A 13,834-nucleotide genomic window follows, 5' to 3' on the forward strand; every position below is an offset into this window, starting at 1 on the left:
ACTTAATGAGGTCATCATATAAACTTGGCACTTAATCAGGTCATCATATAAACTTGGCACTTAATGAGGTCATCCTCTAAACTTGGCACTTAATGAGGTCATCGTCTAAACTTGGCACTTAATGAGGTCATCATATAAACTTGGCACTTAATGAGGTCATCCTCTAAACTTGTCACTTAATGAGGTCATCCTCTAAACTTGGCACTTAATGCGGTCATCCTCTAAACTTGGCACTTAATGAGGTCATCCTCTAAACTTGGCACTTAATGAGGTCATCATGTAAACTTGGCACTTAATGAGGTCATCATCCAAACATGGCACTTAATGAGGTCATCGTCTAAACTTGGCACTTAATGAGGTCATCCTCTAAACTTGGCACTTCATGAGGTCATCGTCTAAACATGTCACCTAATGAGGTCATCCTCTAAACTTGGCACTTAACGAGGTCATCATATAAACTTGTCACTTAATGAGGTCATCCTCTAAACTTGTCACTTAATGAGGTCATCGTCTAAACATGTCACCTAATGAGGTGATCATATAAACTTGTCACTTAATGAGGTCATCGTCTAAACTTGGCACTTAATGAGGTCATCGTCTAAACTTGGCACTTAATGAGGTCATCGTCTAAACTTGGCACTTAATGAGGTCATCGTCTAAACTTGGCACTTAATAAGGTCATCCTCTAAACTTGGCACTTAATGAGGTCATCATATAAACTTGGCACTTAATGAGGCCATCATATAAACTTGTCACTTAATGAGGTCATCCTCTAAACTTGGCACTTGTTATGGTCATCGTCAAAACGTGGTACCTTTTATGGTCATCATATAAACTTGGCACTTAATGAGGCCATCATATAAACTTGGCACTTAATGAGGTCATCCTCTAAACTTGGCACTTAATGAGGTCATCCTCTAAACTTGGCACTTAATGAGGTCATCATATAAACTTGTCACTTAATGAGGTCATCATCCAAACATGGCACTTAATGAGGTCATCGTCTAAACATGGCACTTAATGAGGTCATCCTCTAAACTTGGCACTTAATGAGGTCATCATCCAAACATGCCACTTAATGAGGTCATCGTCTAAACATGGCACTTAATAAGGTCATCCTCTAAACTTGGCACTTAATGAGGTCATCATATAAACTTGGCACTTAATGAGGTCATCCTCTAAACTTGGCACTTAATGAGGTCATCGTCTAAACTTGGCACTTAATGAGGTCATCATATAAACTTGGCACTTAATGAGGTCATCCTCTAAACTTGTCACTTAATGAGGTCATCCTCTAAACTTGGCACTTAATGCGGTCATCCTCTTAACTTGGCACTTAATGAGGTCATCCTCTAAACTTGGCACTTAATGAGGTCATCATGTAAACTTGGCACTTAATGAGGTCATCATACAAACATGGCACTTAATGAGGTCATCGTCTAAACTTGGCACTTAATGAGGTCATCCTCTAAACTTGGCACTTAATGAGGTCATCGTCTAAACATGTCACCTAATGAGGTCATCCTCTAAACTTGGCACTTAATGAGGTCATCATATAAACTTGTCACTTAATGAGGTCATCCTCTAAACTTGTCACTTAATGAGGTCATCGTCTAAACATGTCACCTAATGAGGTCATCATATAAACTTGTCACTTAATGAGGTCATCGTCTAAACTTGGCACTTAATGAGGTCATCATATAAACTTGGCACTTAATGAGGTCATCATATAAACTTGGCACTTAATGAGGTCATCCTCTAAACTTGTCACTTAATAAGGTCATCGTCTAAACATGTCACCTAATGAGGTCATCCTCTAAACTTGGCACTTAATGAGGTCATCATATAAACTTGGCACTTAATGAGGTCATCCTCTAAACTTGTCACTTAATGAGGTCATCGTCTAAACATGTCACCTAATGAGGTCATCCTCTAAACTTGGCACTTAATGAGGTCATCATATAAACTTGGCACTTAATGAGGTCATCCTCTAAACTTGTCACTTAATGAGGTCATCGTCTAAACTTGGCACTTAATGAGGTCATCATATAAACATGGCACTTAATGAGGTCATCCTCTAAACTTGGCACTTAATGAGGTCATCATATAAACTTGGCACTTAATGAGGTCATCCTCTAAACTTGGCACTTAATGAGGTCATCATATAAACTTGGCACTTAATGAGGTCATCGTCTAAACTTGGCACTTAATGAGGTCATCCTCTAAACTTGGCACTTAATGAGGTCATCGTCTAAACTTGGCACTTAATGAGGTCATCATATAAACTTGGCACTTAATGAGGTCATCCTCTAAACTTGTCACTTAATGAGGTCATCCTCTAAACTTGGCACTTAATGCGGTCATCCTCTAAACTTGGTACTTAATGAGGTCATCATATAAACTTGGCACTTAATGAGGTCATCATATAAACTTGGCACTTAATGAGGTCATCCTCTAAACTTGTCACTTAATAAGGTCATCGTCTAAACATGTCACCTAATGAGGTCATCATATAAACTTGGCACTTAATGAGGTCATCATATAAACTTGGCACTTAATGAGGTCATCCTCTAAACTTGGCACTTAATGAGGTCATCCTCTAAACTTGGCACTTAATGAGGTCATCATATACACATGACACTTAATGAGGTCATCCTCTAAACTTGGCACTTAATGAGGTCATCATATAAACTTGGCACTTAATGAGGTCATCATATAAACTTGGCACTTAATGAGGTCATCCTCTAAACTTGGCACTTAATGAGGTCATCGTCTAAACATGTCACCTAATGAGGTCATCATATAAACTTGGCACTTAATGAGGTCATCATATAAACTTGGCACTTAATGAGGTCATCCTCTAAACTTGTCACTTAATGAGGTCATCGTCTAAACATGGCACTTAATGAGGTCATCGTCTAAACTTGGCACTTAATGAGGTCATCGTCTAAACTTGTCACTTAATGAGGTCATCGTCTGAACTTGGCACTTAAGGAGGTCATCCTCTAAACTTGGCACTTAATGAGGTCATCATCCAAACATGGCACTTAATGAGGTCATCGTCTAAACTTGGCACTTAATGAGGTCATCGTCTAAACTTGGCACTTAATGAGGTCATCGTCTAAACTTGGCTCTTAATAAGGTCATCCTCTAAACTTGGCACTTGATGAGGTCATCATATAAACTTGGCACTTAATGAGGCCATCATATAAACTTGTCACTTAATGAGGTCATCCTCTAAACTTGGCACTTAATGAAGTCATCCTCTAAACTTGGCACTTAATGAGGTCATCGTCTAAACTTAGCACTTAATGAGGTCATCATCCAAACATGGCACTTATTGAGGTCATGGTCTAAACTTGGCACTTAATGAGGTCATCTTCTAAACTTGGCACTTAATAAGGTCATCATCTAAACTTGGCACTTAATGAGGTCATCCTCTAAACTTGGCACTTAATGAGGTCATCCTCTAAACTTGGTACTTAATGAGGTCATCATATAAACTTGTCACTTAATGAGGTCATCATCCAAACATGGCACTTATTGAGGTCATGGTCTAAACTTGGCACTTAATGAGGTCATCATCTAAACTTGGCACTTAATGAGGTCATCCTCTAAACTTGGCACTTAATGAGGTCATCGTCTAAACTTAGCACTTAATGAGGTCATCCTCTAAACTTAGCACTTAATGAGGTCATCATCCAAACATGGCACTTATTGAGGTCATGGTCTAAACTTGGCACTTAATGAGGTCATCATCTAAACTTGGCACTTAATAAGGTCATCATCTAAACTTGGCACTTAATGAGGTCATCCTCTAAACTTGGCACTTAATGAGGTCATCCTCTAAACTTGGTACTTAATGAGGTCATCATATAATCTTGTCACTTAATGAGGTCATCATCCAAACATGGCACTTATTGAGGTCATGGTCTAAACTTGGCACTTAATGAGGTCATCATCTAAACTTGGCACTTAATGAGGTCATCCTCTAAACTTGGCACTTAATGAGGTCATCGTCTAAACTTAGCACTTAATGAGGTCATCCTCTAAACTTAGCACTTAATGATGTCATCATCCAAACATGGCACTTAATGAGGTCATCGTCTAAACATGTCACCTAATGAGGTCATCATATAAACATGGCACTTAATGAGGTCATCCTCTAAACTTGGCACTTAATGAGGTCATCGTCTAAACATGGCACTTAATGAGGTCATCGTCTAAACTTGGCACTTAATGAGGTCATCGTCTAAACTTGTCACTTAATGAGGTCATCGTCTAAACTTGGCACTTAAGGAGGTCATCCTCTAAACTTGGCACTTAATGAGGTCATCATCCAAACATGGCACTTAATGAGGTCATCGTCTAAACTTGGCACTTAATGAGGTCATCGTCTAAACTTGGCACTTAATGAGGTCATCCTCTAAACTTGGCACTTAATAAGGTCATCCTCTAAACTTGGCACTTAATGAGGTCATCATATAAACTTGGCACTTAATGAGGCCATCATATAAACTTGTCACTTAATGAGGTCATCCTCTAAACTTGGCACTTAATGAAGTCATCCTCTAAACTTGGCACTTAATGAGGTCATCGTCTAAACTTAGCACTTAATGAGGTCATCATCCAAACATGGCACTTATTGAGGTCATGGTCTAAACTTGGCACTTAATGAGGTCATCATCTAAACTTGGCACTTAATAAGGTCATCATGTAAACTTGGCACTTAATGAGGTCATCCTCTAAACTTGGCACTTAATGAGGTCATCCTCTGAACTTGGTACTTAATGAGGTCATCATATAAACTTGTCACTTAATGAGGTCATCATCCAAACATGGCACTTATTGAGGTCATGGTCTAAACTTGGCACTTAATGAGGTCATCATCTAAACTTGGCACTTAATGAGGTCATCCTCTAAACTTGGCACTTAATGAGGTCATCCTCTAAACTTAGCACTTAATGAGGTCATCCTCTAAACTTAGCACTTAATGAGGTCATCATCCAAACATGGCACTTATTGAGGTCATGGTCTAAACTTGGCACTTAATGAGGTCATCATCTAAACTTGGCACTTAATAAGGTCATCATCTAAACTTGGCACTTAATGAGGTCATCCTCTAAACTTGGCACTTAATGAGGTCATCCTCTAAACTTGGTACTTAATGAGGTCATCATATAAACTTGTCACTTAATGAGGTCATCATCCAAACATGGCACTTATTGAGGTCATGGTCTAAACTTGGCACTTAATGAGGTCATCATCTAAACTTGGCACTTAATGAGGTCATCCTCTAAACTTGGCACTTAATGAGGTCATCGTCTAAACTTAGCAATTAATGAGGTCATCCTCTAAACTTAGCACTTAATGATGTCATCATCCAAACATGGCACTTAATGAGGTCATCGTCTAAACATGTCACCTAATGAGGTCATCATATAAACATGGCACTTAATGAGGTCATCCTCTAAACTTGGCACTTAATGAGGTCATCGTCTAAACATGGCACTTAATAAGGTCATCCTCTAAACTTGGCACTTAATGAGGTCATCATCCAAACATGGCACTTAATGAGGTCATCCTCTAAACTTGGCACTTGTTATGGTCATCGTCAAAACGTGGTACCTTTTATGGTCATCATCTAAACTTTATACTTAATATGGAAATCATCTAAACTTTAAGCATTATGTGAAACCTTGTACTTGTTATGAGCGTCTTCAGAACACATGCATGTAGACCAATCATTGTATTCACAAATTGCTATGTGCTTCTTTATTGATCTCTATCATCTAGTAGCGGTGTGGTGTTGCACTGGCAGGAATATATTTATGTTTCTCCGTTTATGTCTATAATACTCAAGTTCCTCTATCTGCATTTGTTTTTCATTGATTGTTCATCGAAATGCTCAGCAGAATTAATGCAGATTTGATCTAGAAAATCAGACATCAAAATTACAATAATACATTTTTTTTCTTTCTTGCTGGTAAAAATGTACATGAAATTTAGTTTGACCACCTGACTCGCTCCTGATGGGTCACTGGACCAGCAAGTTGCACTTTTCGTTACATTCTGACTGCCAGTAATGCCCCCAAAATAATAAAAAGTGTAAAAAACCTATTGGTACGGAGGTTTGATCCTCAGACCTAACAAGTAGATTGTTAGCTGATTGTGATTTGTGTTTCTTGCAGTAAAATGAAAAACGACATTTAAATAATAATGATTATATAATTATATTGCTAAGGTGGTGCTCTACAGTTTTCATAGTTTGCATAGGGTTTGCATTTTAAAGATAAAGAATTTGCCTGGCTTTCCTCACTGGTTATACTGGCTATTTAAATTATCATTACATTGCTGAGTATAAAAACTATAATATAATAACCTAATATTGCGTACAAGTATCCAAAATAAACATATAAAAATATACATATTAGTACGGGTGGGGTTCGAACCCACGCGGACATGCGTCCATTGGATCTTAAGTCCAACGCCTTAACCACTCGGCCACCGTACTGTTACAGAGTTTTCTGTGATTTACTCTAATATGGAAGAAAGTCTAACAAGATTAATTTTTATTTGGTAATAATTTACATTAAAATAAAATTTTACAGGATTTATAATGTCTACAGTGTGTTTTATATTTCGTTTTTTGTTACCTTTGCATCAACTTATATAGAAATTTTCTCCAAATATTTTCATAGAGACGTACAAACTAACGTAAACAGTGTCGTTGGATTCAAATATGGCGGCCGCCATGAAGTTGGTTACAATATTAATGTAGCAGTGTAATCATTTTTGTTTATTGGGCTGCAGATAGTTTTAAAACACATGAAAAAAATTAGTTTCCAGCAGACCGTAATACATGTTTAGCATAATGGGAAACTGTATATCCTGTATCAAGCAAAGACGTCAACCGAAAAGGTAAGCTCATTGTTGTTCTTCCAGTGTTACTGTATCAGTGATTCCGTATACCTCTGAGGATGATTGTAACTGACCTATAAATAATGACAGTTCTCCCACCAAATATACCAGCCGCCATGTATAGCATATTATGTGCAGAAAAAATGGCGTTAATTCTATAAAATCTGTAATGTATATTCCAGAATCAAGTTTACTTCTCATTTTAACATACTAGTACTGTCAAATACTGAAACTAGTTATATAAGGCTTCATTATTAACCCAGGCCATGAGCAAGTCACTTGTTTGTGCTTTGTTGAATTGGTTTGGTGTTAGAGCGTATTACTACCAAGAAAATGATGCTTACTGTTTGTTTGAAATACCTGTTCCCAACAATTTTGTTTTTTTTATGGATTTAACTCCTTTTTTTTACATGGTTAAATCGTTTGTTTAATACACAGTCCAAATAGTTAATGTATAAAGAGGGAGAAAAACATTCAGAATGAATCATGAAAAAAATTTCATAAAACATATTAATTGAAATTTTTAACGTTTCATTGTCCATCTGAGGTTAATTGCCCTTTTTTAGTGACGTTTTGGGTTTGTTCATTAGTGTTCCTGGGTGGTTGGAGTTACCCAACTGGTCAACATCACCAGAGGGAAAGCCAAAAACAACTGAAATCTTTCAATAAAATTGGCCTTGTTTGTTTTTCAGTATTTTTGTCAAACAGTTTTAGAATTAAGACTCTTATTGTATACACATCATATCAGGCATAGGTTTAACTGCCTTCAGTGACTGAATAATATTTTTCAGTAATCCTGCTAGGCAAATGTTACTTTAACAATTGACACTTACAGATGATAGCAGAGAAACACATGAGATGATGTAATAATTACACAGGGATGCCTAGACCAATAAATCAACCCCTCACCCTTGATGATGTTGACTTTCGGGTTAGGGACCGATATCACCTATTCATTGACAGCTGCAATTTATCGCATCCAGTTTTATCTGCACACATTGGTGTACATTATATTTCCAGAGTAAATTCTATGTTTGGTGACTTGTAAATCTATGTGTAATAGCACAACCATCAGATCTGTGGTCATTTTTGAATTTTGCGCTAGATATTGCTGTTACCAATTACCGGTGTGTGTCTAAAGTGTATGCATGATTGTTCCAGAATGATTTGCATGCAGCAAAATTGTGCATTCTAATGAACAAGTGACATCAGACCCACATATCATCCATCATAAATCAACACAGATTTTGGGGGATGATTTATCGGACTAGGGGATGCCCTATTTGCTTGAATTGGCCTGTACCTCATTTAGTATTCAAGTTGTTTTGAGTCTTTACCCTTAAAAAAGTAACAGAAAAGATTGAAAGACAACAAACTTTGTAAAATTTAACAAATAATTTATTTCCAGAGAATACAAAGTGGAAATGAAAAATAAAAGAACTTAAATATTGCAAATTAAATCCCAAAATAATAAGCCAAGAATTAGATCAGAAACTGGTCCTAGTAATTTAAAGTCCTGAATAAAACACAGTACAGGTCCAAAATAAATCCAAAACTAAAGGCAATGAAGTGTCTGTGATAGCTTATAGAGTGTTGATGTGTCAAAAGTCTTTTGTTGAATCACATTAATATAATTCCAGGTTTGAATACACTATAAATTCCAGTGAATGTCACTATCCAAGAATTTCATCAGAGTGCTTTTGTATTTTCAGAAAAAATAATCACTTGAAGAAAAAGATTCCAGCCCAAAATAAAAAGATTACTGGACACAACATACAGCTTGATTCTGCTAAAACTTAAAGCATGAATGACCAGGTTCTCACAATTGCAAGATTATACAGTTCTCTACTTGACCTTCGGTCACAATTAGCATTTTCTAAAAATAAACATTACCTGATGGAAAATAACCTTCTAGAATAATTCTGATGTTTACAAAACAATAACCTGGATTATGTATAATTCACTTAGGAAATTCCAAAACTTTGACCCAGATAATCATATTTACTACTTCTCTTAATAATAATATTGATTTTAAACCCATTTATAATTTAGCTATGTTTTAGTTTTTAAAAATGAATAAAATAACAAAGAGTCAATTTGGGTCTAGTAGAAACGAACTCAATTTTGGACAAGGTCAAGTCCAACATACAATGTTACATTACAATAGCATGTAATGAAATTATTTTAAAAAATGAAAAACAACTAACAAACACTTAAATATAAATAATAAAGGTAAAAGAGATATGCTATTTTGCATACATTATTTATAAATACTTTATCTCATCCTCACTCAATTGGTCAGCAGTATGTAGAATGTTTAAGCCATATAATGAAATGATCCTCTACTGACTCCAGTGTGAGTCATACTCTGGAATTTGCACACACCACTTCGTCGGTGTTGTAGTAGTTATCACGTTCAACAACTGCAAAGTGATAGGTTGCAGATTTGCCTGATAAAATATTTTTTTAAAGCAAATAATGTTTTTCCATATTCTATAAATTTTGGGTCATTTAAGGGTGCTTTTAGTGATATTCAAAACTAACTGATATGTGAGGAGTTGTTTTTCCTTTTAAAATAGGAATAATAATGATTTTAATATTGGGTATTTTATTACTTGCTAAAAATCTGCTTGTAACTAAGGAGATAAATAGTTTCTGAAATCTTAAGAACATAATATAGTTTTAGTTCATAGTCTAATTCCTGTACTAAAAGTATCCTTCATTATTTACTGTTTAGGCATTGCAGTTTATTGCAAGGCTTTTAAATCCACTTGTCCTCTTAAATTGGTGGTTACGGATAACAAGATTGTTTGCAGAATAAACACAAAGTTATAGTAAGTTTGTCAATGCAGTCTTGTGTCATTTTTAAAGCCCTCTTTTTCCATATCTTTTCTCAGGATAAAATCTCTAATGTGACATAATTTGATTGATTAGTATGTTAAGGTAGTTTTCTTGATGCAGCTATAAATCTTGTTACCACCAGCACCCAAAAAAAATTAATGATATAAGGTACAAGCTGTGAGTAATTAAATATATGATTTCAGAGAAGTTAAAGCTTTTTATTGAGTTCTTTTGTAGTCAAAAAGTGTTTTATTACTTCTTGGCTATTTGAGTTTCTTTTAATGTATTTTTGAAGAAGACCATCCTGAAATTTCTATAGTATTTATATTTCAGAAACATTGTTTGTAGACTTGTTAGAAAAATCATAAAAGGTATGATCAATTACCTTTTTAATGTGTTTGAAATAAGTATACTGTTACTAAAAAGAATAAACGTTAAAAAACTTCAAAACAAACTGTTAGTAGAAAATGGGCTGATATAGCCTCAATTTGGGTTATATTACCTCAGTGGGAATTAACATTACACCATCATTTTAAAATGGGTTGCTATGACCTCAATGTAACATTAATCCATATGATTAACATTATGGTTGATTATAGCCTTAATGAAAAATGTAATGTTGAAAATATACATCTGTAGTCTGAAGATTGAGGGTATACTTTTTGGTTTCAAAAATGGCTCCAGGGTCTCTGTGACCACAATTGGGAATTGTGATGTAAAAACTACACCTGCTAATCAATATGGCTGCCAAATGGTCTACAGTGCATAATTTTGTAGACCACTATCATCTGTCCATGTAGGTTTGAGTACTAGGCTTGGCCAGTTTTGGTATATGAGAAAGCTTGCAAGTAGATTCCTGTTTTTGCAGGTTCCTCTTTCACCAGAAATACTGTCCATTGTATATAACCTATCTTGTGCTGAAAAATGATGTTAAGACCCCAGCAGCAACATCTGCTAACCAACACAACACCTAGTCATATATTTACCCATACCAGTCGTTGGCAGTCTCCCATTCATCTGCTAATGAACACCTACCTATACACACTAATGAACATGATGTTTCAAACTTCCCAGTTCTCCCCAAATAAACAAAACTAGCACCCTGTACCATCTTTATAATCTGTTTAACCCTAGTAGTTAAGTGTATGGAGAGACAAAAGACACACAAGTTGAATGAGGGTTTACCAGTAAGTTTTAGTAGTCAAAGGCTTATACAAGCCTAAAACGCATATTATGTTGGCAGTGATTGAATAGTAACTCTTTCCTTCCTAAGAAAACAGGGTGACACTGAAAAAGACCATTGACAATTGATCAAAGATGTTTAATGTGTACCGCACCTCATCACTGTTCTTCACAAGCTTCTTTGCATTGCTGGTCCATAAACCTAGACTCTCTTGAAACTCTCCTACTTTTCAGTTTTCTAAATTGTTGTGTCTGTGATCAAGATAATGGCTCATGATGACTTCACATACACAAGGATTGAAAATCATATTGAAAATAATGGTCAATACCTCCACTTTCACCTTCCAATTAGAATACAGGAGATTTATAGCAATCTTTGATGCTGAAAGTAAAAAAAACATGACCTCCAACATTCTAAGCAGAAAATGACATCATACCTCCTCCTGTATTATAAATGGATAATTATAGATTACTGCAGTTGTATGGGAAAATATGAATGAGTTTTATCTGAATAATACTGCATGAACTTGACATTAGTTCTTCATACTTTTATGGGGCCTGAGTGGCCTTGTGGTCTGAAGCACTCTCCGTTACGGATCACTGCCATCTCACCTCTGTCTGCGTGGGTTCGAGTCTCGGATTCGGCCTATGTTGGTATGTGAGAAAGCTTGCCAGTAGCTTCTCGAGGGTCAGTGGTTCTTTCTGTGGGTTTCTCGGGTTCTTCCTCCACCATTAATACTGGCTGCCATGTATAGTCTATTGTGTGCTGAAAAATGGCATTAAATCCTACAACAGCAACAATAAATGACCTTGGGAGTGAAGTATTATTCAGAAAAAATTAGTTAATAATTTACCATACAAATACGGTAACCTTTTTATTATATACTCATTTTTTTTTCCTAAGGCTTAAAAATAATAATAAAGGAATACTCAATAAGAAACAAAGTAACTGAATTTATGCTGTATTTAAAAATAAATATACAACTGTAGATTCATCAATACACAGTTGCAATATTAGTGTGCAAATAGCTCTGCCCAGCGACATCTGAACTTCTTTGCACATTGGACATTAGTTTTAGAAAAGTCTCATTTTGATCACTTAAAATTGTAATTTAGAGTCATAGTTTGAATGAATTCGCATTAAAAAAAGTTTTCCAGTTGGTCTGTGATGGATGTACTTTAGTTGAAAGTACAGTACAATTTCAGTGTGTATCAGGTTTTCCATGACATGGGTCATGTCATTTGGATTTGCAGAGCTAACAAAGAAAGTACATTTTGAGGAAATTCAGGATGCATAAACGTTAGTATATTTATTACCATTCGTATTATCATCTAAAGAAGCAAAATTTTATGCTCTTTCACATGCTTGCTGTCTGTTGGAGGGACCCCAGCTATGACCTGTATGTCTTCTGTGGCTAGCCTAACAGTGTATCAAAACAATTAAATGGGGGAATATTGCGAAGCAGCTGTGTGACAGTCCATATAGCCAGTGGAAATAATACTATCTTGGCTCATTGGCTTTGAGGCTCTTAATTTCCTACCAAAACCTTCAGTTCTGTTTTTTTTCTGGAATTTAGTGGTTTGACTAAGTTGTATAATTGGTATGTGTCTAATAGATTATGCATAGCCCTGGCTTGGCCTCAGAATGCTTTTCTGTACTATTTTTCTAGACCCTAGAGAGCACTGGTCATAGTCTGAACCATTCTGTTTGTGAAAAGCTATGAGTATTTCTCCTAAATAGCTGTTTAAATGATCATAATGGTATTTCAGTTATTGTGTTTCTTGCATTTGCTGTTGACATTGCAATTATCACAAATTCATTGTTTGCTCATTTGAAAGTTTCATTTGTGACGCATCCACATCATTAACTTTATCATCTCTATTCTCAAATGGATGAAACAGCTTGTTTAGTTTATCCACAAACAAATTTAAAAAACCAAAACCTAAAGCTTGTACTCAATGAGCATGCATTGTTTGCATACAAAGTAATTCCTAATACACGATACTATTTTTAGACATGCGTGTCATGCAGCATGAAAAATTATAGAAAAATACTGAACGATTATGACAATGTAAAGTTAATAGAGAAAAAAATGAGCATATAGTAATATTAAATACATCATGGCTGAAATATGTCAAACATATTTTGATTGGTGGAACCTCCAGTTTAGTTTCAATCCATATTGAAAATCCATTTTCTGTCAGAGCCATATAGACCCATGGTCATTTTTTAAACTAAGAGAATTAATATTCTGAGTGCCTGGAGAATATTACTTATGAACTGTATTTAAATACCAGGAATATACCCTTTGATGTTAAAGTTGATTTGACACAAAATGCATTTGGTATCATGTTGTAATTGTTTGATCTTATTTCAATGTTATTGTTAATGGAATAATAGGACATGCCTGATGAAATTTATTTTTCTGATTTCAGGAGAATAACCGTTGCTGTTCTTGGAGTTGATAGCGCTGGTAAAACAACAATAATCAATGCTTTACTTGGGGGTATGTTTCTATTCTTTATTTAGAGGTACATTTAAATCTCTTTCCTTTACTCATGTCTCTCCTTTTTTGGTGGTAAGTTTCTGTCTTTTTGTATAAAATGTATTCAGTGCATACACTTTGAAAGAGTTTTCTTGGAGGCATACATGTAGTATTTTACCATAGCACTAAATGTGAAGAAAACTGGTAAAATCAACAAAACTTAAGGAAATCTGCAGAGATTCATAACCTGCCATAAATCATCAGTGCCTGCTTTCCAGTACTGAAAATCAGTGTCCCAGTAAATGTCTCATAATGAAAAACTTCAACCACCAGCATGCTTTATTTATTTGTGTTTGGAATAAGTGGAGCTTATGGTATTCAACCTGTGTAAATTTGATGAATTT

General features: G+C 35.4%; 1 protein-coding gene and 1 non-coding gene across 2 annotated transcripts in view; one reads left to right on the plus strand and one right to left on the minus strand.

Annotated features, from left to right (window-relative positions):
* Positions 1-6,431: 6,431 nt before the first annotated feature.
* On the minus strand, positions 6,432-6,514 carry Trnal-uaa (transfer RNA leucine (anticodon UAA)). The gene has a single exon. It is a non-coding gene; the product is annotated as a tRNA-Leu (tRNA).
* Positions 6,515-6,735: 221 nt separating this feature from the next.
* LOC149801171 (uncharacterized) overlaps positions 6,736-13,834 on the plus strand; it is a 44,601-nt gene continuing 37,502 nt past the window's right edge. Inside the window, exons 1-2 of the mRNA XM_089955199.1 lie at positions 6,736-6,921; positions 13,381-13,451. Of these exons, the coding sequence (XP_089811325.1) occupies positions 6,863-6,921; positions 13,381-13,451 (130 nt within the window). The 5' untranslated portion in view covers positions 6,736-6,862. The remainder of the gene's footprint in view (positions 6,922-13,380; positions 13,452-13,834) is intronic.

The sequence above is a fragment of the Sinohyriopsis cumingii genome, chromosome 4 (assembly GCF_028554795.1).
Source record: "Sinohyriopsis cumingii isolate HCF-2022 chromosome 4, ASM2855479v2, whole genome shotgun sequence".
Lineage (NCBI taxonomy): Eukaryota > Metazoa > Mollusca > Bivalvia > Unionida > Unionidae > Sinohyriopsis > Sinohyriopsis cumingii.